We start from the raw sequence: 25,193 nt of genomic DNA, 5'->3' as shown, positions 1-25,193 counted from the left end.
TTGGTGATCTGCTCTGGGATGAGATAACCCCTAGGCTAAAATTCTCATTTGCAGAAGCTTGGCAGAGCAGAGACAGAGCTGTCAGAAGTTCCACACTGGATATTCAGATATCCAGGCCGATAAATCAACTTAAAAGCCATGGTATCCTCGTGAGGCTCAGAAGGTCTAGAGACATAAATATCAGGTGACATGGAAACATGCCGAAAGATTAGAAAGTGTCTACAGTACAGTTTGCTTCAGGTAGGGCTCCCTTTGAGCCAGCTGTAGGAAGTGCAAGGTACTCATTCTTAAGTCAGCCTATTGTTCATTTTTCACTCAGCATTCTCTGTATTCCCCTTTCATAAACTGCACTTAGCCAATCAACAAATTCTAATAAAAGCCAATTAAATCCATGGATTTTTCTAAAACTTCTGCCCAAATAGCATATGTTGTCATGCATGTGAGGAATGAATCTCAGACAAGAATCTCAAGATTCTCTTTTCCTGTATTTCTTGACACTTATATCCACAGTGTCAGCTTTATCTCTACCCTCTCAGGCTTCTACAAATGAGAATTTCAGCAAAGAAGTTATCTCCGCTGAGAGCAGAACACCAAGCACCCCATTGTGTTATAGTTTAATGGTATCCAGGGTATTTAAAGGGAAATACTGGGGCAACATCTTGGTCTAAAAGTTTAGTAGGAAGCATTTCTTCTTCCTGGCACAGTCAATCTTTAAGACATCATTGGTAGATCAGAACAGCCATGTGCTGGAGTTGACAGAGCAACTGCCTTCACAGACATTGTCTCATGTCTGCATGGTGGAAGCCCAGCTCCGAGAGGGACCAAATCTTCCCTGAGTAAATATTTTTGAATAACTACTGTGTTTCAGGAGGCAGTAAGTCCTGACAGGATGCTAACAGTGTACTAGGCCACTTTTCCTGCAGGTAGATAGGATGCCTCTTCGGTGCTCAGTTCACAAGCCTTTCTCTGATGTTCCCTGTTCACAGTGGTGTCTTCCTAGCTCGGCACTGTTTTGTCATCTCAGTTATCGTCTGCTGTTATACTAGATAACTTGAGTAAAACAGGCTGATAAAATATTCACAAGGAGAGAAGCATGATGTGCTAATAAAGAAAATATATTTCCTTGTTTAAAATTTTCATTTGGTGTATGTTGGTATGTGTGTATGCACACAAGTATAAATTGTTAGAGGTCAACTAGAACTTCCTCAATATTTTTTTATCCCATCTTTTACAAACCTAATATTTTTAAAATTGTATGTATCTGTGTGTGTGTGTGTGTGTGTGTGTGTGTGTGTGTGTGAGAGAGAGAGAGAGAGAGAGAGAGAGAGAGAGAGAGAGAGAGAGAGAGAAATCTAAATGAGTTAAGAAAGAAAGAGAAAGAATGCCATGTACGTGTGTGCCCACAAAGGGCAGGAAAGAGCACTGGATCCCGAAGCTGGAGTTGCAGGCAGTGTGAGCCACCCAGCATAGGTGCTGGAAATCAAAATTCATTTCTCTGGAAGAAGAGCAGATGCTCTTAAATGCCAAGTCTTTTCTCTCCACCCCAACCCTTTCCAGACTCTTATCTTTATTTTTTTAGACTTTTATTTATTATGTATACAGTGTTCTCTCTGCTTATATGCCTACTTGCCAGAAGAGGGCACCAGATCTCATTACAGATGGTTGTGAGCTGCCATGTGGTTGCTGGGAATTGAACTCAGGACCTCAGGAAGAGCAGTCAGTGCTCTTAACCTCTGAGCCATCTCTCCAGCCCTAGCCCCTTGTCTTTTGAGATATGGTCTCCCCCTCCACCCACGGCTCACCGGCTGGCTAGTCTAGCTGGACAGCCAGTTCTGGAGACCCACCCATATCTGGGGTATCTGAACTAGTGTTACAGAGAAGTGTTATCACACCCAGATTTTATTCTTATTTGTATACATGTGTGTATCTCTGTGTGTCATGTGCATGTAAGTATGCGGCTGCTTCTGGCATCCAGAAGAGTGTTCCATCCCCTGAATCGGGAGTTACAGGTGGCTGTGAGTTCCCTGACACAGCTTGTGCACAGCTAGTGCGTCTCTGTCTGAGCCGCTTGTGACCCCATTTCACTTCTTTAAACTGTATTGATGCTATCATACATCAGTTTCTTTCTCCTTTTACCTGTGACTCATTTCCCACAGTTCTTTTAGAGCACAGATAGCTGCTTGCTCCCCAGTTCTAAATCTCCCTCTCCATGATATCCTGAGAACTAATAGATAAACAATCTGACTGCCTAGTGCTGACTGTATTTGTCAGTATAAGATAGGCTATGCTGAAATAACAAAATACTCTCACTTGGCAATTGCCTATCTTTGGGTGTTGTTTGCTTTGGTGTAGTTTAAAGCTGCTTGGTGACCTTTTTATACCTTGGGAAGCTCCAGGCTGCGGCATTAGAATGAGAGACCTATGGAAGGGGCATAGTGACTCTTTACCTAACCTAGGATTGACAACTTTCACTTCCACTATTTTCCACTAGCTAGAGTTTGTTATGAAGATGAAACAAATATAATCCATAAGGCACTGCACAGTCTGCATAAAGTACATCTCAACTCAGTGCTCTCCTAGCTCTGGAGAGCTGATGCTGTCCTGAGGTATTTGTATTTGCTCCCTTCATACCCTTTCTGGTGTTCACTCAGCCTCTCGGTTTCCCCTAGGTCTCCTTTCGTACATCACTTTGAGGGTTTCTATATTCTCTCACTTGTCATTCCTGTCTCTACCATGGTCATGGTCACAATTTAACGTTTTAATTCTCCATAGCACTTCTAACTCCTGGAAATTATCCCTATCATTTAATAGCATTTTTTTAATTCTCTTCATACAAAAAGGTGACTCCACAGAAGTATGAACTGTGTCTCCGTTTGTCACAACTATATATTAAGAGACAAGTATAATGCATGTCACCATATTAAGCATTCAAGTATATGCTCATTAGAAGAAAGATTATGTGACTTTCAACATCTAATAGGGTGGAAGCTAACAATTTCATAACCCAGTTTTGATTAATACCTTTAGTCTGGAAAATCATAGGAAATGGGCAATGAAACAGGAATTATGAAAATTTCACTAAGATTTCAGCACAATTTTCTAAGCTAACAAAGCACTGCAGTTCTTAAAAACTGGGGACCTACTGCACCTAACATTTTATGGGTATAACTTGAAGGTCATAGAGGTGAGCAGAGTTTCAAAACCCTCGTTACATTTCCAGCTTCTATGTGGTAGAACACAGCAAAGATACCCAAAGAGAACCCTAACATTATCGGTGACAATCCACGTACTCTGGTGTAACATGATGTTTGTGAGGAGTGCTCTATTTCCCATTTAGGATGCTATTGGCATGTTTCACTATGTGCAGTCACATTTTGATTCACAACTAAATATCACTCCTAAAGTTAAACAGCTGTTATAAGCATTAGAAGTTATTGTGCCACTTCTAAGTGTTACATGTTAGGCATTCTTAGAACAAATACTGGGGTACGAGTTCAAATCTGTGCACAGTTTTTAAATCAGAAGAACAAGCAGCTCAGGCCTATATAACATGCCATCGTGAGGCAGAGCTCTAACTTGTGATGTGCCTTGCATCCAGGGTCCATGTAATTTCTTTTCTAGGGACATGATCTGGCAAAATGGAAAATTCCTAGTGGGCACATCTTAGCGAATGGCATGAATCCATGTCAAGAGCAGATATCTGTGTAGTTCACACTCGGCTTACTTCTTGTCTATCTAAGGAACCTGATACCCACACTAATCCCTCCTGAAATACATCAGAAGCAGAAGTGTAGCCACTTTGTATTCTTCTGTTTCGTTTCCTTTACCCTTTTTTGTGTATTTCTGCGTTGTACACATCCAAACACAGACACACGTATACTCAGCACAAGCAACAGCAACTCTGTTGCTACACACAAAGTGACTACAGCAAAGCACGTGCGTTATCATGCAAAGGCTGAGCATGGCCCTGTAGTTTTATTCTTTCCAGACAGCAAGCATCTCTAAAGATCAGCATGGTAATTTCCTAATAACACTCTTAAATAAAGAATTTTGTTGAATTAGAAACACTCTCACAAACAAAAAGTGTAATCCCAAACTATAATATACAACTTTCCCAAAGCTCAACTAATTCAACATCTCAGGAACACCGGTTAGAATTCACACTGGTTTTGGGTATCTGAAGGTGTCGAGTCCAGAAGCTGGATTACTTCAACCACTCACACAATCACACAGTCATCCATCCTTTGGAAACTCCAGTGTACCAGGCTGTCCTACCTGTGCTTGGTAAGTTCACAGTCAGTATTTCGATTAAAACTGACATCTTAGTCAAGAACTCTTTACTTTCAAGCAACAGAACTCGGTCACTTAGCATAAGTGCAAGGAACAGAACATGTGCTCTATGGGACAGATTGCATGAGGGTCTGAAGTCCAGTCAGAAAACTGTAAAACAGAAGTCTACATTTTACCTTTTCAGATGTTGTGATTGACAAATATCATTTTCTTTGTTTTTCTCAACTGGCTTCTACCACCATATACCCCAACTAGAAAATAGCATTCTTCCTGACTTATCTCTTCACTGACTTTCTATAGCAGAGCCTTCTGAATCAGAATAATCTGACTGTGCAATTGAACTGTGAGTTGAGCCAAAATGGGATTATATGGATCACTAGCAAAAAACTGGCTTTGTAGGCTGAGGATGCTTCTTCATTTCCCAGCCACCCAGAGCCAAAATAATCACATAGAAACTATATTAATTCTAACACTGCTTGGCCAATGACTCTAGTGTATTCCTAGCTAGTTCTTACATTTTAAATTAACCAAATTCTATCAGTCTATATATTGTCATGAGGCTGTGGCCTCTGGTAAGGTTTGTAAGGTTCATAAGGTTCCAATATACCATCCTTTGACAGCTACATGGCATCTCCCTGACTCTGCCTACTCTCTCTATATATATTTCTGTTCAGATTTCCTTCTTGACTATACTTTGTCAAGCCATTCGCGAAAACAATTTTATTCATTATCCAATAAAAGCAACAAATATACAGAAGGACATCCACATAGTGGCTTCATGCACAACTACACTGTAATCAAGCCGAATAGTATGTTATTATAACTAAGCCACAGCCAGTCACAGAGGCTGACCTCTCAGGCTAAAGACTGCCACATTATTTCTAGTTAACCCTAAGAGCACAGGACAGAAATTGGGTAATTGAGTATGCTATTCTCCACATTGTTTTCCTTTATAAAAGCTTCTCATCACATGGTAAGACCTTCACTTGCAGACCAGCTATGGTCTGAAATACAGCCCAGTCCTAGAACTATTTTCCTGTTGCAGTAAACTTTTAAACTGAAGTGGTCTACTTGTATTTCCTTATTTTTAGAACAAATCTGAGCCCCCAAATGAATATCTGTTCAAAGTAAATTGGTCAATCCAACCTAAGAAGTGTCTGTCTTTGCCAATGTATGGTTCAGAGAATCCACTGCACTCTCAGCAGAATACCAGTGGATATGAAGGAAACAAATGAACTACTATGCCTGCTTAATTAATCATTAAGTCAACAATCACATTTGGGTGACTTGGTATCTATAAAACAGCACAGCACCAGGGAGAAAAAAAAAACACCTTAATAAATGGTGGTTAATTTGCAAGAAGGTAAAACACCACACAGCAGCAGGTATTATAGACTCAGTACAAATCCTAGACTAGTCAGTGTTGAGGGATATTTGATCACACTGTGTGACTATGTGTCACTCTTTTATTATGATTTGTTTAATAAAGCGCTGATTGTCTAATGGCTGAATGTCTAAGGCAGACTTCGGGGCAGAGATAAGAACTCTGGGATAGAATCTGGCATGGAGAAGTTGCTAGTGAGACACGGAGAAAGTCAGACATACAGTAATGAGGAGTGAACAAGAACCATGTGACAGAATGCAGATCAATACAAATGGTTTAATTTGAGTTCTAAGAGCTAGTTAGGAACAAGCAAAAGCTAAGACCAAATATTCATAATTAATAAGGAAGTCCAGCTACTGGCCAGTGTTGGGACATATAGTTCTGTTTAAGGACATCTAGAAGCGTGAAGAAGAACTGATAGGGAATGATGGACTGTGTTTGAGGTAGGAAAGGGATAGTCCAAAGGGAAAACTATACATGAAACTCCAGAGTGAGACAGAAAACGCTGTTTTCCAGAAATGCCATACCACTAACTGAACCCAAAGCTCATAGTATACATCTGTGCAAAGTCTGGTCCATGTATCATAGGGGGAGTTTGAAAGTGTCAGATCTTGGGACTTACCTAGAAGGTGATTTGATGAAATTGAAAATTTTTAACAGGAGGAGTGGTCTGCTCTATGTCCCAGCTGCTTGCTATAGGTGATGGCATCACAGGCCAGGTAAATGGATCACCATAAGAGGTAAGAATTTCATAAGAATGCCACTCACCACACAGAAGATTCATCTACTTAGTAAAGGCTAGGGTGGGCTTAGTTCCATATTCAACAAGTGTGAAGTACCTGAAGAGAGTTATGATATATATATATATATATATATATATATATATATATATATATATATGGTACATGTAATGTAATGGTCTGAAATCAAGAGAGGGTAGTAAAGAAAAAATAAAGAATCAAGGAGAATCAACAAAAATAGAAATTTGATCCCAGAAGTTACAAGACCAGAGAAACAGAGTCCTTAGCTCTCCAGAGCCCAGGGTAAGGATCCACAGAGAAAAGAATACTGGATTTGGAATCTGAAAGGAGAAGGAGAATGACTCTAGAACAGCAAGTGAGATGAGGCCTGGAGGGATAGAAGGACATTCTCAGATGGGGGTTCCACAAAGATATAACTGTACAAACCTGAGCTTGGGTATCTGGAAAGTAGGTATCATGGACCTTGCAGTCCTCAGAGATTGGGGTAGAGGGATACAAGACAACTAATGCCTTATGACTTCATGATCTAGCTATTTCCCTGTGCAGACTATGAAAGCCAACAGAAGTTTATTTCTAACATCACATCTGCAGCTTTCCACCATGTGTGGCAGATGCAATGAATGTTTACCTTCTTCTCCTCACAAAAAAACAAAAGTTGTTACCTCTTAGTGACTTGGTCAGCTGAAATGGTACACTTTTTTTTACAACATTCTACCCAAATAGGAACCTCAGAAAAACCCTACTGAATACTCAGAGACTATTTGCAATTATACCAGATAGTAATCTTGGAATTTAACCATCATTTTACTTTCACGGGATCCCATGAACATTATCCCCATGACAGCTGGAAATAATTCTAGAAGACAATGTCCCACTGCCCAACAAAGTTTGTCCTCAGGATTAGGGACATCATTTAGGTGTTGATTATAATTGGTATAGGGTTGGAGGTTGAGGAAAAATTATGTAGGATCAGGAATCTCTTTGAAAAAAAAAGGGGAAAATTGGATGGGATAATAGATTAGTGTGAGCTTACTACATTGGTATATATTCTTGTATATTGATACAAACTTAAATTATATTGAATATGCTCCTATTTTGTCTACAATATCTAGGCAAAGTTATTTTGTCATAGTGTATGCATGCATGCTTCTACATCTGCTTAAAACATTTTTGTAAATTGATACAATTTTAGGATATATATATCATATTGCAATGTATATTTCTATCTTTAATCATGATGCTTATACATTATTTACATTTTGAACTCATTGTCCTTATTTGTTGCACAGTTGTTTATTGTATAATATTCTAATATGATGTCTTAGTCTTTAATTTATATAGGTATTAGATAAATAGTCATCTAAGTTTGTCATATTTATAGTTAGCCTAATCAGGTTCTTTAGATACATAGAGATTGTATTCTTCATAGATAGGTAATCTTCAACCACTTCAAAGTGCTGTAGAAAATGGTATGTAAATAACTTAGGGTTCTGTTGAAGTGAGACATGATTGCTCCTGGTAGTACCGATCTATTCCTGAGAGAATGTTGAGCCCCGAAACTACTCCACTTGGAGCTTGTTTTCTTCTTGGCATGCTTGGCCTTTGGGCAAGGAACTGCCCATGCCTCAACCACTGACAAGGTACTTGGTATCCAGAAATGGATAAGCAGAACACAAGGGAAAAAAAACTGTCAAATCTTGCCAAGACAGGTTAAGATGGTTTTGAAAACTTTTCCACCTCTGAAAATGGTCTGTCAGTTACACTAGGCCTTAGTTAAAGTTGGTTGCTTCAGTGTTGCAAATGAGACTTTGAGTGATTGCCAAGGTAGCAAGTTGTCTCTGTCATTTGTTGTACATGTTTGGAAGTTGCTTGATTTCACTTCCTGCTTACTCAAGTAATATTATTTTCCTTCTCAGATATTCAATGGGTTTGAAGACTAGATAGTTGTACTTACTTTCCTCTCATGACTTGGCCAAGTCATTTATTATACAAGACTTAAACTCATTAGGATAGGATAAATATTGAAACATTTGTCACATTTCTTGCTTAATATATTTGTTCTTATTGTATATAATTTTGTATTAGGTTTAGAACTCTCTTATTTAAACAAATGGGGAGGTGATGTAGGAATTCCTACTGCCAGTAGCCTTTAAGTTATCTGCCTACTTGGGCATGACCTCTTATACTATTTATGCCAATGTAAAGCACCCATCTGGCCTCTTTTCTGGCTGCGGGATTCGGTTGCTGTTCTCTGTTCCAGTAGAGGATTGTGACTTGTGAGTCTACCCCTAAATAAATAACCCTCTATTATTCTCAAGTCTGAGCTAGTGTGGGATTTCTTTTAAGCATCCTTCTTCATGCAATGAGTGTTTACCTTCCTCTCCTTACAAAAGCCAAAAGTTATTACCTCCGAGTGTAATGTCTAAGATTAAAAAATAGAAGAACTGTCATATATAGAAAAAAAAGAACAAAACAAATGCCAATTAAACAAAAAGATGCAGTCCTTTGACAATTGACACTCCTGCTTATGAAAGGAATAGATGAATCAATGTTCTGAATTATGAAGGGCTAAGGGTCATGGTTGATTTATATGTGTGTGTGTTTGCATATATGTATATATGTGCATATATATTTTTTCATATGTATATATATATATATACCTCTGAAAAAATACTTTATAAATAACATCATGAAGTGAGAATAAAATTCAGCTTAAATGGAACATTTAATAAACATCCTCTTTTCAATAGCAAGCAGCATAAATAACTGGTCATGGTGTACTGTTTCCATCTCTTTGCTCTGCCAGCTGTTTTTCCCCACCCCCACTCCAACCAGTCATTGCATTTATGTTTTACTGAAATCAAAATTGTTCCACGCACCCAGTATGTCTTCAGCTTTGATATGTCCTCCAATACAGCACTGTAGCTACCAATACTCTCCAACCACTGGTGCCCTGGCCAGTTTCTCTCCATCCACCAGGTTCTGCTCACTAGTTCCTGCAGCTGCTTAAAAATAACCACTCCCAGGCTTAATATTAGTTATATACTCTTTGGCCTATTAGCTCAAGCTCCTTATTAACTAACTCTTACATCTTAAATTAACCCATTTCTATTATTTTATATTCTACAACAAGGCTTGTGTTTTGTTACCTCTTGCTTCTTGGGCAGCTACATGTTGTCTCCCTGGCACAGCCTTCTTTTCCCTGCATTCAGTTTAGTTTTCGGACCTATCTATATTCTAGCCTGCCATAGGCCAAAGTAGATTCTTTAATAACCAATGGTAATAAAATTACATATTCACAGCATACAGAAGAAAATCCCATATCACAGAACCCATACAATATAGCATTGTGGACAGTTTTTAGTTGAGATTTCAAATTTAAGATTTATAAGTAGTTGTATAAAGTAATCCAGAGAGTTTTTATATGCCTAAATTCTGTTGTTCCCAGTGGTAATGTCTTGCAAAGCAATAGTACAATATCATAATTGTGGCATTGACCTTAACAGTACTGAAAGAGTATATAAATTTTTAAATTTGTCTGTTTAAAATGTCAGTAACAAAAGAAGATCCTTAAATACTGGGCTGATATCATAAATGGAATGAAGTCCTAAGTGCTCTCCTGAGGACAAAGCAGTGAAGAGGGGGGCCAATTCTCACTCTTCTTATCGCTACACATTCCAGAGGGAGGGAACGGGGATTAAAAAACAAAGAAATGGAGTGAGAAGTAAATACTGACACACGTGTATGTGCGGCATGTGTATGTGTGTGCATGTTTGTGTGCTCTCGCGCACACACACACACACACACACACACACACACACACATTATAAGGAGAGGGCCTGCTTGTTTGTCCTGGCCTCCCAGCCAGCATACACCCAAAATAACCACACAGAAACTGTATTCATTAAATCTCTGCTTGGCCCATTTGCTCTACCCTCTTATTGGCCAACTCTCACATCTTGATTCAACCCATTTCTATTAATCTGTATATTGCCACGTGGCAGCTGACTGGGAAAAATTCAGCATGTCTGACTCTGGCGGCTCCATGGCAGCTCTCTTCACTCTGCTTTCTTCCTCCCAGAATTTCAGTACTGTCTTCTCTGCCTACCTAAGTTCTGCCCTATTAGGCCAAAGCAGTTCCTTTATTCATTAACCAATACAAGCAACACATAGAAAGAAGGAACACACACACAAAGTTTCATGGGAGCTGGACTATATTACAAAAACCTGAGATCAAAAATATGTCTGCAGATAGATGATTTCCAGGGTTATTTCTGAATAAAATGAATTAGGGATTATGATAGTTATACTTGTCTGTCAAGGTGACAAACTTCCTGGCAAGTCTGTGAAGGTGTTATCAGTAAGGTTTAACTGAGCAGGGAGGGTGTTCTCTCAGACACATCATGCAGAGAAGACCTAAGGTTTAGAGAGGCCTTTGGCATAGAGAAGTCTGAGGAATAGAGAGGTCTGGGGTATAGAGAGGTGTTTGGTATAGAGAACTGTGTGGTATAGAGAGATCTAAGATATAGAGAAGTCTGAGGTATAGAGAGTTTTGGGTATAGAGCGGTTTGGGGTATGAAGAGGTCTAGGGTACAGAGAGGTCTGGAGTATAGACAGGACTGAGATCTAGCAAATATGCAGACCCATAGTCTTACTAAGTTTGTCTTTCTCCCCTGCTGCCATGGCTCCTGCTATTACTGTTGTCCTGGGCTGTCCTCACACTCTAGCTTCCTCAGTTTGCCAATATGAGCTGACTATACCCGACTCTATAGGAATGTTTTAGGCTTTCAGTCAAACAAACAAACAAAAAAAAATCACAATGCAATCACAACCGCCACTGCCACAAAGATCTGACCACAATTTTCACCATTTAAATTTTATTAGAGAACGTGGAAATAGGAAAACCCCTTCTTCATTAAGCAACTCCTCACAGACATCTAAGTATCTTCCCATAATTGTATGTTGTTTCCCTCTCATTGTATTCGATGTTTTACTGACAGTAATCATTTCCCCAGACCGAAGTTTTGAGCTTGATGCCATTTCATCTATACATCCTGGCGTGGGAGAGGGGCAGCTTCGCAAGAATGTGTTGCCAGTGAGAGGCAGAGACGGGCTTTTCTTAACCCGTTATCAGTATTCTGTTCAGTCTTTACAGGTTAGATTTTCTTTTCAAGTTAATGAATTTCATTAATTGGGTGCCACATCATGCAATACATGCATCATTATAATACATTATTTTCCTCCTACACATGCAATACTGAACCCTCTTATTTAACACCACTGAAAGAGTACTAGGCTGGTCGATCGAAAATACAAGTAGAAATGGGATTTTTGCAGTTTTATTTCAGCTTAAAATATATGTGTGCATTCCTATTACCGAGTTCTGGCGAGGCACAAAGTTCTTTGATTACATCTCATGGTGATAAATGCTTTGCAATAATTATTAGACAAGGTAGATCCATAACTTATCCATGCATTCTAATCTCCCTCTCTTGAAAGATGAAGAAAAGAACATGATACAGTGATGAAGCAAGGTCTGAATGGTGTCCTACATCTTTTATGATTTATTTTGTTTTCCTTTCTTTTCTCTTTCTATAAATCTCCCCATTGTTTTTCCTGCTCAAACCTAATTATTATAAACTGAGTCACACACCCCACAGCTCTTATGCTGAAGTCTTGAACTCAGAACCTCTGGAGAGGTGACTAAGGTTAAGTGAGTTTTAGGGCAAGGTTCTCATCTGGAAGGTAGGGCGAGTGTCCTCACAGAAAGAAACATCAGGAAGCCCCTCTCTTTGTCGGAGTGAAGCACAAAGGCTCTGTGAAGAACACAGTAAGCAGATGCCCTGTGCTGCCAGGAGTGTCTCACCATAGACCCAGATTTGCCAGCTCCTCCTTGGCCTTGGCAGACTCAAGGGATGAATGGTTGCTGTTGAAATTGATCAGTCTGTAGGGTTTTGTTATGGCACTCAAAATAGACGGCTTCACTGACTCAGTAAATTTTACTTAAGCAATTCATCACTCAGGATCAGATAAAACATTGAATTAAATATTTATAGAGATAAAACTCTGTTACCTTTATATTTTGCTGTGGCCCAAACTATTTAGTTAAGTTCTACAGCTGTGTAACATACATTTGGAAACAAAGGCAGCATATCTTTGAGAGTACAGAAGTGTGCACCAGGAAAGCACATGAAAGTCCAGTGATGGCTAAGGGCATCAGACACTGAGACCAATTTAGGTTAGACAATAATGTACTTAAATCTCAGTTTTAAGGAAACAAAACCTTTCCTCATCTGTTAGAGCACATTTAATTATTACTCCATAGTACTTCAAGCCAAACCTCAACTAACAAGATGAACACTTTAACCCAGCACTAAGGAATGGTCTGGATTTTGCAAAGCCTAAGATTTACACAACAGAGATGCCTCTATAGAAAAAAAGAACACCAAATTGGGACAATAAAATTATATTATATCATAGGGCCTTAGGTAAGAGGCCAATCAAAGGACCTGAAGCTTAAGATATATTAGTATCAAAGATGGTATGCCTTTGCCCACCACATTCCTCTCTCCCTTGCTCTAGCTTGAGCTTCCTCTGGATTGCACACAGTCAATGAGCAAATGCTCACTAAGTGCCTCCTTTTCCCACACTCTACTCTAACAGCCAGAAAACAAAAGATACAATGTCTTTGTTATTATGGAACTTATGTTCTTAATGGATGGCAGAACATAAACAAATTAATGAAATGATTTCAGCTAAGAAGTGAGAATAGTGCATACTCCAAACCAATGCAAATTTGAAAACTAGCTGTTTTTAAACTCACTTCTCTGCTGAAAAACGGAAGCGCCTTTGGAATGAAATGTTCTCAGCAGCACAAGAACCTGCTGTGTCCTGACACACATCGGGCTGTTGGAGAAGTGAGCTCCTGAAGGCATTTCTTGCTGAGAAAAGGACTTTCCCACCTCACTTTGCAGTTTTATGCTGTGTCCCCTCATTCAATGAGGCTACAAAATGGGTGATTTGTTTGAGTTCTTCACAAAGAGACTAAATGAATCCTACAGCCAAGTGAATTTCCTAGGACATTGTTATACATATGAGCTTCTCGTGGAAAACGAATCCAAAGACATACTGTGGAACTCTGTTAAAGAGAAACAAGAGATCAGACAACATTTAAAGGAATTTATGTGGTAGACTATTTCTGCTTGCACAAATTGAAAGTGTAATTATATTAAAGACCATACCCTTATAAACACAGCCATAAAGTGACACTTGTAGAATAATTAGAAAAGACAAGTTATTTTCTGTAGCATCTTTGTCTTTAAAATTTGAGCCATATAGTAAGTGGGAATTTGACTAGTTTAACATCTTAACAGTTTTCTAGCATTCTTTTTTTTTCTATAAATGACCGGCTACAATTTTATGCTGCTAAAGCCTCTAATTCAGAGAAGATATATGATACTTCGTTAAAAAATAAATAAATAAACAAAAAACTCTGTAAATAAATAATGGTTAAATCTCCTAGACAGACAGTAGGATTTCTTTTTTTAAACATCTGTTACTGGTTAGCAAGAAAGAATAATTATTAAAAATAGTCAAATGAGAAGGCATTCTCATTGCCTACATCAAATTACATTGGGAATGAAAATGAATGTCATTACTGGTCTGTTCATAAGAACCGTCTCAAATATCTTAACTTTTGCATCAGGAATTCTACTGCATCATCCGGATAACTGTGACTTTAAGACTGTTGCTTATTACTTTTAAGGATAATGATTGACTGATTGAAACAAAATATAACCCATAGAAAACATATGCTTGCTGAATTGTCATTCTCAATGATTTTTGCCATTAATCTCTATAAATGCATATTTAATATTTTATGTTTATTTAATGATGCAGTTAGATCTCTGCCCTTGAAAATATAACTCTCTTCAGGTGGTTTTAATCCAATGCATCACAGAAAGATTCACAGCTTCATACTTTATTTTTTATGTAGCAAATAAAGCAAGGCTAATCTATATTTGTTTGAGTAAATGACCTTAAGAGCCTTGCTGACCTTAGTAATGACCCAAAACAAGCTGCACTGGATGTTAGAGCAGTGGAGAGTCTAAAATTGCCTAAAGTATAAACTACACAGTAGATTGAAGACTTAGTATCACCAAAATCATTCTAGAGGAAATCCCAATGATTAAAAAAATATTTACTTCACACTAAAATAATTTTTGCATGCATATTGGATTAAATAAAATATTTTAAAAGGAATTTTCCACATTTCACCTTTTTCCCCCTTAGATATGAAGTTCGTTAACACTAGTTGGCAAAGGTTGAATTCAATGTCAGGTAAGAGCCTGAGCTTCAAAACCCAACTGGAATGTTTGGCATTCTTCTGTCTTGCACCACTAAATGCCAGTTCTTTTATAATTACATTTAAAATTTTATTTTGACTTGATGTATGCATATGCAAGTGTGTATGTATGCAAGTATGTATGTGTGTAGGTGAGTTTGTGTGTACCTACAGTTGTGCCACAGTACACAAATGGAGGTCAGAAGACAAATGGGATGAGTCCTTTCTCTACTTCCACTATGTGGATCCGGGGAATTGAACTCAGATGGTGTGCTTGCTACTAGGCATCTTTTCTACTCACTGAGAGATCTTGCCAGATGCTAAAAATTTTAACATGTGCAAATATCTCTTCTAGACCTTCTCTTTCTTGTTCCTATCACTTAATGTAGCTGTCATTTTATATGTGCTTGAAAATGTGTGTAACTGTAACACATGTACATACTTTTTACATCATTATACTTTGTGCTTTAATGAGCTGTCGCTACATTTTATGATATGGTTAATAAAATAATCATCACATTGCCACTCAGACTCTACTAGGGAAATGCAAATATAGTGGGGTATCGTTAGAAATTTAGAAAATAAACCGATGGAAATCACCTAAGCAACCAGCGTAGAACTGCATGGTAATTAAAGTCAAGTGGTGGCCCTTCATTATCTACCCAAACCTTAATGACTTGTTTATATACACTGTGACAGTCATTTAAGCTTTTGAGTAAACTTGTTGCATATTTATTGGTTCATTTGGTTGTTTTTCCCACCACTAAGGGTAACATTTCGTAAAATGGGGATATGGCTACATTGCTTATTAAATGTTCCCGTGAAATACTGAACTGTGAGCCTCTTCTTACATGAGGTGAAGAGTTGTCCAACTCTCTTCAGTCACACTCAGAAAGTTTCTCCATGCTTAGCCATGTTACAGCTCATTTACACCTCTAAGAATCTTAATGTACACAAGGTAATAAAATATGATATGTACATGCATAGTTACTGACAAAATATTACACGTGTGAAAACTTTCAAGATTTTAAGTGTACTTTCCACCAAAACAGTGTATGATGTGATATATATGCCAATGTGTTTGATTTAGGCTCTACAAAATAAACACATTTTTCAAAACATGTAGCATACATGTATATAAATTTCTGCTAATTAAAAATAAATAGCTAGGGCAATGGTGGTATATGCCTTTAATCCCAACACTTAGGAGGCAAAGGCAGGCGGATCTCTGTGAGTTCGAGGCCAGCCTGGTCTACAAGAGCTAGGTCCAGGACAGGCTCTAAAAAAGCTGCAGAGAAACCCTGTCTTGAAAAACCAAAAAAAAAAAAAAAAAACTATCTTCAGGCACCCACTCTACAAGACAGTAAGTACTGAGGTAAAACCATAAAATCTGAGAGAATGCCACTCCCCATGATGAAAGACAGCTCATAGGCTCAGCTATGAGGCTTCCGTCAACTTCTCGGTTGCCAATATGAAAATCAACAAACCATAGATCCCACGAATCGCAAGAGAGAACACATTAAAGATAGTATATAGATGTCAGTAGACCAGGGTGAAGCTGCAAAAGTATTATATTATAGTGTGTATCATCAATGCTTGCAGAGAAACAAAACAAAGCATGCTCTGCTCTCGTTCTAGAGAAAATCCTCACAAGGACATCCTGCTCCCTGTATGTGAATTGTGAGCTATGCCTTTAGTTATGACTTACATTTACTTGGTCCTGAAATACTGTCTAGGGAGAGAGAATATTTCTTCCTACTACATCTGTCTCAAATGCTCTTTTTTTTTCTCATTATATATGATCCCTTTGTGCTTCTGCTAAAACCATACTTCCAACAAAAGTTATTATAAAGGGTTTGTGCTTTTTTTTTGTTTGTTTGCTTTCTTGCTTTCTTGTTTGCTTGCTTGTTTTTGAGACAGTATTTGGAACTAGCTCTGTAGACCAGACTGGCCTCGAACTCACAGAGATCTGCCAGCCTCTACCTCCGTGTACAGAGATTAAAGGTGTGCACCGCCATGGCCTGGCTATGGTGTTTGCTTTTAAATTGCATTTAATTCTGAAAAGCAGATATCTGCAATAGCTTAGTGCTATAAAACTCTCTCCAAGTTTTTTTGACCCTCCATATTCCTTTGCAGAGATGGCAGACACTGTTAAGCATACAATATTTCCATGTTGAGTAACAGAAAAGCTTCTGGAATACGGGGAACATAAGAATAGTAGGTAGCCTTGGGCACTAGTATCTGGAAATTTTCAACTAGTAGGAGTTGCTCATGTCTTCTATCATCTTGAAAATTAACTAACAGTCTTTGTAGATGTTAAACAGGCAATGAATTCATGAGGAATTTGGTGCCACCAAACCCTTGTCCTGGCTCACTCCTTAGGACACACTTTTTCTGCATTTAATACTGAGATGCCATGATTCTCTCTCAATTAAAATCTTCCTCTTCCTCCATTCTTTGCTTCCTTCTTTTATTTATATTTTTGGAGGGGTTGCAGTGTCTCATGAAACTAGCTTTGAACTCCCTATGTATCTAGGAACAATCTTGAAATTCTGATCCGATTCTCCCTGTTCAGTGCTGGGGTTACAGGCGTGGCCGACCATATTCAGGTGGATATGGTGGTGGAGGTCAAATCCAGCTCGTCATGCTATCTGGGTAATCAATCTTTCTGCCAACTGAGCTACATTCCCCTTCTCAGTTCAGTCTTCTGATGATTTTTCCTTTACCCTCAGAATTACAGGCAAACTCCCTCATATTTCTTCCCAGGTCCTCCACTAGTGGACATGTGCATTGCTGCATTTTTGCTTTTACTTTACTGTTAATTTTTGTTGTTTATTTGTAAACATAAGTAAGTTTGCATGATGGGGCAGCCATGGCATTCTATGGATGTCTGGTCAGAAAGTCTATCCAGTCCTTCCCTTCTACATAGGTTCCAGGAGTCAGGATCAGGACACAAGCTTGTGCAGCTGGCCCTTTTATCCACTGAGCCATCTTCCAGCCTTTATTGTAGGTTATTAGTGTTGCTTTTATAATTATAAACCTTGGGAGGAGCTTCCTTTCCACTGATGACCTCCACCCTTTTCCCTCTCACTGGCCACATTATAAGCTCCTATCCATTTTCTCCTTGACAGAAAGCCTTTCTCAATCTTTGTGATGTTCTAGAACTTATCACAGGTCCCATGAGAGCACCTGGCACACCATTCTGTGCCCTCCCTGTCTCAGGCTTTAAGTTTTCACTTTAACTGTAAGATATACTTCTTTCAATGAAAAATCTTGCACTCGAACACCATATAAAACAGAACAACAGGGATATATATATATATATATATATATATATATATATATATATATATTGGCTCATTTGGCTGACAACATCCAGAGGGTATCCAGAAGCCTTACCGTATGCCCCATGACCCTTAAGGCAAGTCTGGAATTTTGACTTTGCCAAATGAACCAGAAAGTTGCCTGGAACTATTCATTTCTATCCTCCATTGGATCAAAAGCTCAAGGAGAGAATACACCCTGTTAGAGAACATCAGGACAGGATATGACAGGTATCAAGAAAGCAAAGCAGTCATTAAATAAAGTCTGTGACAGCGGAACTCTATGAAGGATTTGCAAAAAGAACTGTTGGTGTGTCACGTTCACCCTCAGAAGACAGTTGAGCTCAAGTAAAGAATTGCTTATCAATAGGTTACTGAGTGAGTCCCAACTTACAACAGCTCATCTCTACCTAAAACTTTCTAGAACCTTGTAAGAGATCAATATTAAGGTGTCCAAGAGTTACAAACATCCTACACCTGGTTCACAAAGTGCTCCCATTTTAACAAAGAGAAGGATTTCCAAAGGTATTTATACACTGTTCTGCTGTACTAATCAGACCATTTCAATAAGAAAATTCAAGTCTCAGAAGAAATAGCATTTGCATATGACTCACCTCTCAAGGAGAAATACAGAAATCTCTGACATCCTTCCAGACTTTCAGAATGAAAATGACAGGGTTCAGAGACCACAAGTTTTTGGAGTCCTATCTGACAACAGGCTAAGTCTTCTGGCTAGGGGAGAGCAGTGACTCTGTGGATTCTGCTCCATGTTTGGCCTAACTATTCTGAAGCAATCAGGTTTTATTTTTAGTCATTGAAAGGAAAAAACTCCTTCAGATAAAAATCACTTTCAGTCAATTCAACTCACAACCTAGCTCAGGGCAATCTCTGCTGTACAGCAGGCAGGCACCACAGGACACCCTACAATGCATGGCATGCAGGCACCTCAGGACACCCTACAATGCACAGCCATCAGACACCCCAGGATACCCTACAAGTCACAGCATGCAGGAACCTAGGGGAGACCCCTACAATGCATAGCCTGTAAACATCTCAGGACCCTACAATGCAAAGCAGCCAGGCACCTATACACCCCCCAAAATACAACTCTCACTTGAAGGAGCTAGGAAAGAAGCCAAATCACTATGGCCAAGAAACAATATTTATGTAATTCCAAATTCCTCCCTCCAGCATGGAAGCAGTTTCATGAGGTTTTCATAAAAACAGAATAAAGAAGATCAGGAATGAGGACATTTTTAAAACACGGTGTAAGGCAAGTGGGGGATCAAAGCAGAGGTACCTCTTCCACAGTACTCCAAAGCAATTGGTGCAATTAGATGACACTTAGCCTTTGATTTGTGGTGGAGGCCTTTGTAAATTCTAAATGATTTGCCTAACACTTACAAAGACTTAGGCCAGGTCCAAAGCAAAGCAGTAAATGACTATGAACAAGGCTAATGATGGCTCTGGAGTTGCAACATTCTGACTTCACAACCATTAGAGTTCTAATCAGTTAACAGCCTTGGGGAAGGTTCAGTTGGAGGTGGGACTCTTTTTTGCAGGAACTTCTGTTCATACACCTTAATGTGTGTGTGTCTGTGTATGCATATGTGTGTGTGATGTTGTTATTGTTGTTTGAGTTCATTCATATGAATTTTTATCATATATGCCATGGCACTCATGTGGAGGTCATAGTACAACCTAGATATTTGATTCTTCCATCGCACAACCTTGGCCCTTGGCACTTTGATATAAAACCAGAGCCCAACCCCTTCTGCACGTACTAGGGTTGCTCCCCACAAATGTCTGGAGATTCTTCTCATATTGTTGCTATCTCCCTGTGGAGGTGCTGGGAGAGCAGACCTGCATATCAAAGAGGGTTCTGAGGACTCCAACTTGAGTTTCTTCACCCACTAAATCTCCCCAGCTCCATATTCTCCTTCTAAAGAATAGTAATTAGACACTTCTACCCATGTTGTTAAAGGTAGACACAGATATGCATTATGAGATTTGAATCTTCAATAATCTTAGAACTGAACAGAAAATATAAAAACAAATGAATGCAAAGTTTAGACACTCCAGTGGCCCTTAGCTTTCAGATATTTCCACACGAGACAGTTTATATTTTTCTGTTTTGTTGACATCCCTTTTTATCTCTGATTTCTAACCAAGATAGTGTACTGTTATCTGTGTGTGTCTAGAAAGTCACATTGCTTGAGGCTCACGCTTGCAGCTGTAGAATCCAAAACAGCACAATCCAGATCCTATAGTGCTCAGCCTAGCAATTGATAAATAAAGTTGGCTATAGTTCCACTACTGGTGCATTAGCCAACCGGGACAATCTAGAATTGTTGCTTACCAGCAACATTTGTACTTTCAGAAAATAACAAAAGGTCAAAACTTAAAAAATGATTTGTATTCTTAAGTCTCTAGGCAGGAGGTAGTATCTAGGTAGGTATTAGTATAATTAATAATGTCATTTAACTGTGACTATTTTCTTTCGTGGTATCAGTCGCAGCGTCATGTGGTGTGAACAGTCATTATCACAAAAGCATCAACCGATGGACACTAAAATAAGGTGCGGCTCCTAAATTAGAAACTTTTCTAGGTTTAGAAATAGCATTAGAGTAAATCAGTTTGACCAAGAGTGATTAATAGTATGATATAAAGAAGTATAAACACTGAATTAACTATTTAAAATAATTGTAATGCATTCTTCCTTAGGTATAAAATCTCATTTAAATCAAATCTGCCACCTTCCTCCAATGGCCACCTTTAGCTACTCTGAACTAAATGATCTGGAAGTCTTGTCCTACAATAGAACATTCTAGAAGATTAATCACCTTATAAAAGGAGCCCATCATCTTCAACACTAATATCTCTACACCATTTCAATAACTTCCTCAATATATGCTATTAGACACAGTTGATTAAGCCCAAGCTTTTTGTGTTAGGCTGGAAATAATCAAAATACCCATCTCACACCTTTTTCATGGGACGTCTGCCTTCATCCCTTATAGTTCCTTCCTAAACCCCAAAATTGGACAGCAACCAACAATTTCAAAGAGCAAAATCATGGTATTCAAGTGTGAATGTAGTTTTACCTTCAGATAATGGCTTCCACACACCTACCCATTCCATTCGGGATTTTCAGCGGCTATTGACACCACATCTTCTATTGACTGCATATTAGTGTTCAACTGCATATTCGTGTTCATTGGTTTTTATTTTCTGTCTTTCTCCTGAGCATATTTCTCATGTATGTCTCATCAGATGTCTGTGCTCTTTTCATCTGAGAGTCAAAGCACCAAAATACCATTCTCCTTAAAAAGTCATGGGGGAAGACACAGAAAAGCAAGCTCACGATGAGCAGACTCTGAGCAAGGATTTCTCCCCCATCTGTCTTAGGAATTTCAGTGATATTTAGTCTTCTCCAAAGACCCTTTGAGTCAGCCTGTGAAGACTCCAATACACCACTGTAAGCCATTTCTATGTGACACCTGCCTCTCCCCTTATGGTTCCTTTCTTGACCCCTACAGAGGGGAGCCAATCAATGTTTGACAAAAAATGTACAAAGGTTGTCTCCACCAAACTTTCTGGCTGCCACACAATCATTTGTTTTCTGTTATCACCAAGATCCCTTCAAAGAACATCTTTAAACTTTTTCCTTCTGATCACCCTCCTGTCTTGTTTTATTGTAATATTGCAGATATGCTAAATCATCTGTTCATAGATAATGGGCCTTTGGAAGAACACATACTACTGTAAATACATAATTTTTCAACTTTCAGCCCTTACTATTACATCTCATCTTTTTGAGCTATAGTTTCCCAGAAACTAACAACCCAGTATGAATGTTAGTATTTTCTTCATTAAGTGTATCTGGACTTTTCCCATTTTCTAGTCCTTTTTAAAAGTAAGGTTGTTAAAGAGAAAAATACTAAGCAATCTTGTGTGTGTTTGTTTCTGTGTGTGTGTGTGTGTGTGTGTGTGTGTGTGTGTGTGGTGTTAGAGTAACTGTGAAATAGCTTTAGCTAAACTATAAAGGAATCCAGAGAAATCATTAGCATTTTGATAAGTTCCCATGTAGACAAGAGTTCTCATGTATATAGAGTTCTAAGAAAGAACATGAGAGTGTGTTCTTCAACATAAGAAATGGGTAGAAAAAATATCCCTTGAACTGTCTAAATAGATTTGGGTCAGAATCTTGGGCTAATAAGCAGTGGTTGCATGCTTTTCATTTTCTGTCCCCGACTTCTTGAAACTGATACTTTGGAGGATTACAAAATTATGACTATGAAGTCATGCATCCACATTATTCTTAACTCTAAGAAGACCATAAGGTGAATAAAGAAGTATTAGCAAAATTGAAAACTCAAAGAAGATCTGTCCATCCTGATGATACCACCTAGCAGTATGAACTCTATAACTGCACTGAGACTCAGGCTTCTTTGCTTTACAGTTGAAAGCACAATGTAAGTTGAAGGTCATCAAAATAAATGATTAAAATTGTTTACACAAAACACTGCTGTCTAGTAGAGAAAGGAGTTCTGGGCCATATGCCTTAACACTTCAGATTACTTAAAGACACTGCCACTAAGTCTACCTGTCATCAAAAACTATAGAAATGTATTATGTATTTTCCCCTCAAATTTTCAGAGTCTTTCAAGGAAGTTTGAATTTAGAACATATCAAGTAAGACATTCATAAGCAATGAAGGTGTCTATTATGAATTTACCAAGATAGTCATGTTGCCAGCTCAAACACTGAAGCCACTAAGAACATCTTGGTGATGTTTTTGGTGTTTGGGGGCAGGGTGGCAATATGGAAGAAAGTGGTGGTTGTGGGAACCTCAAGCAAGTAAAAGAGAATGAGATTCATGTAGGAAAACAAAAGCAACAAAGCCCTGGGCCATTCCATCCACATGCCAGTGGGACCAAAAGCTTCAGCTGAGGACCTAAGTAAGTCCCAGCTTCAACAGCTCAACTTGGAGCCTCAGAGACCTAGTGGCTCATGTGTCTTCCAGAGGCAGGAAAACAAGACTGTCTGCTCAGAACCTTTCTTAGTACAGCCATTTCAGGAGCTTGCAAAGCCTCAGCACGACAGAAACCAACAATAGAAGCCAGGTCCCCTGTGGTACAAGGAAATTCCAGCAGCCATGCCTCCCAGATTCCAGTTTCCCAGCTTCTCTGAACTCCTAGGGAAAGTCACTTGAGGGACAACAAGGGGCAACACTGACTTCTTTTAAAAGAAAATGACAAATAAATTGCCGGTTTGCTGCAGAAATAAGCACAATGCTGAAACGTGTCATTTCTACTCTCATCCCTAAAATAAATAAATAAGAATTATGTCATCCTGTAAAGGCCACTGGACTCCACCAATTCAGTCTTTACTACTGTCAGATTAGCCTGGCCAAAAGTGGGCACCGCATGCAGCTTTTTAACACTGAAGGAGGCACCCACATCCTGGTATCAACTATTCCAGGACACACACCTACCCATGTGACTTCCAAGGTGCAGGGGTGAAGCCCACTTGACCCATCATATTCCCCCCAGCACACTTCACAGGCTTTAGTACAGTTCTGGAAGGAGGGTCTACCTTAGCTGGGGGCGAAGCAGCAGTCACCCTCCCCAAAACAATGCCTTCCTTATGAGTTCATTTGAAATTTTCAAAAACGGAGGGGCTGGTGGTGGGGAGAATGGACCAAAGAACCCAGACAATAGCAAATTTGACCTTGTCAATAAATAAGGCAAAGTGAGTCTCTTACCGTCTCTCCTCCGGTTGGCATTGCGCAAAGTTTTGATGGATGCACTCTGCGGAGTCGCAAAAGTGTCCCGATAGCTGCAAAAGTTCGCGCACACAAGAATGCAGATGAAAATGAGTCGGTGCATTTGGGATCAGCGACTAGGGACAGCGTCGCTCCAGATATGAATATATAAATGAATAAAGCCCACCGGGTTGGGCTGGTGGACCTCTGCTGCGCTGCTCCGCGCCTTCCCTGCCTGCTCTGCCCTGAGCTGCCGTGCCCTTCAGCTACTAACCCCGCTCTTCCCAAACTTCCTGCATGCTGAACTTTCCAAGAGCGTGTGGGTGCCGCACTTCCTTGTGGCGCTGGCTAGATAAATGGGGACCGGACAAACAACAGGTTGACGTGGGTTCGCCCCCCTCCGGTGGCCGGTCGCTGAAGCACAGGCTGAAGGGGGCGGGAGGCGCTGCTTCTGGCTCTCCTAGGGCGCAGATGCTGTGAAATTGCTCTGCAGTGGAGCTGGGAGCAGGGATACCAGTCTTGGCTGGAAGTACCGAGCAGTTCTGCCACTGAGCATGCCCAGTTTGAAGATCGGCCAGACCCTTCCCCTGTCCAGTTTTTTTTTTTTTTTTTTTTTTTTTTTTTTTTTTAGGTCAGGAGTAGTTTGGGGTAGATAGAACTTCTCTAGAGGTGAGTGCTAAGACCTGCTGCCAGACAGCTAATGTGCTGGGCCTTAGTGATGGTGGAGTCTGTGGTGTAGGGCTGAAATGGAAGGGTTTATTGTACTAGAACTTAATTCAGTCTACTATGTGGAGACTTCTCAATGGGAAATGCCATCACAAAGAAGCCCATGCTGAGCTTGCCTTGAGCCCCAGTCAGTAAGACCTGAGTTGATTCACAGAGGATTTCGAATAATAAACAAGGCCAGACAGCTTTGCTAGGCATGTGGATGTATTTGTCATCTGTTCTACGATAAGTGCAGTAACCAACACCATCCTGTTAAGTTAAATAGTAAAATTCAGGGCAAGAAGCAGGTGTTTGCAGACCCTGAGGCAGAAGGGACTGCTAGCAACTGGACCTCAGTCTACTGCTCCACACAACCCTTTTTCAGGTCAACTAGGGCTACATGGTGGGACTTTGTCTCAAACAACAGAAAATGAGTGAATGCATAAATAAATTAGCCAAGTGCATGCCTGTGATCTCAGTGCATTGGCAAGAGGATCAGGAGTTTAAGGCCATCCTAAACTGTACAGTGAACTCCATTTCAAGACCAGCCTGGGCTAAATGGAGACCTCACATAACATAAAACAAAACAAAAACCTAAGAATATCACTTGCTTTCTGTT

The 25,193-nt window shown here is 39.4% G+C and overlaps 1 protein-coding gene across 2 annotated transcripts in view; it reads right to left on the bottom strand.

The window, feature by feature from the left end:
* Pdgfd (platelet derived growth factor D) overlaps window positions 1-23,993 on the bottom strand; it is a 199,283-nt gene extending 175,290 nt beyond the window's left edge. For both annotated transcript variants that reach the window (XM_038323359.1, XM_038323360.1), the window contains exon 1: window positions 23,870-23,993. In XM_038323359.1, coding sequence (XP_038179287.1) covers window positions 23,870-23,993 — 124 coding nt within the window. The remainder of the gene's footprint in view (window positions 1-23,869) is intronic.
* Window positions 23,994-25,193: the final 1,200 nt, after the last annotated feature.

The sequence above is a fragment of the Arvicola amphibius genome, chromosome 3 (assembly GCF_903992535.2).
Source record: "Arvicola amphibius chromosome 3, mArvAmp1.2, whole genome shotgun sequence".
Classification (NCBI taxonomy): domain Eukaryota; kingdom Metazoa; phylum Chordata; class Mammalia; order Rodentia; family Cricetidae; genus Arvicola; species Arvicola amphibius.
The sequence above is the reverse complement of the archived record's forward strand: the minus strand, read 5'-3'. Positions and strand labels throughout refer to the sequence as shown.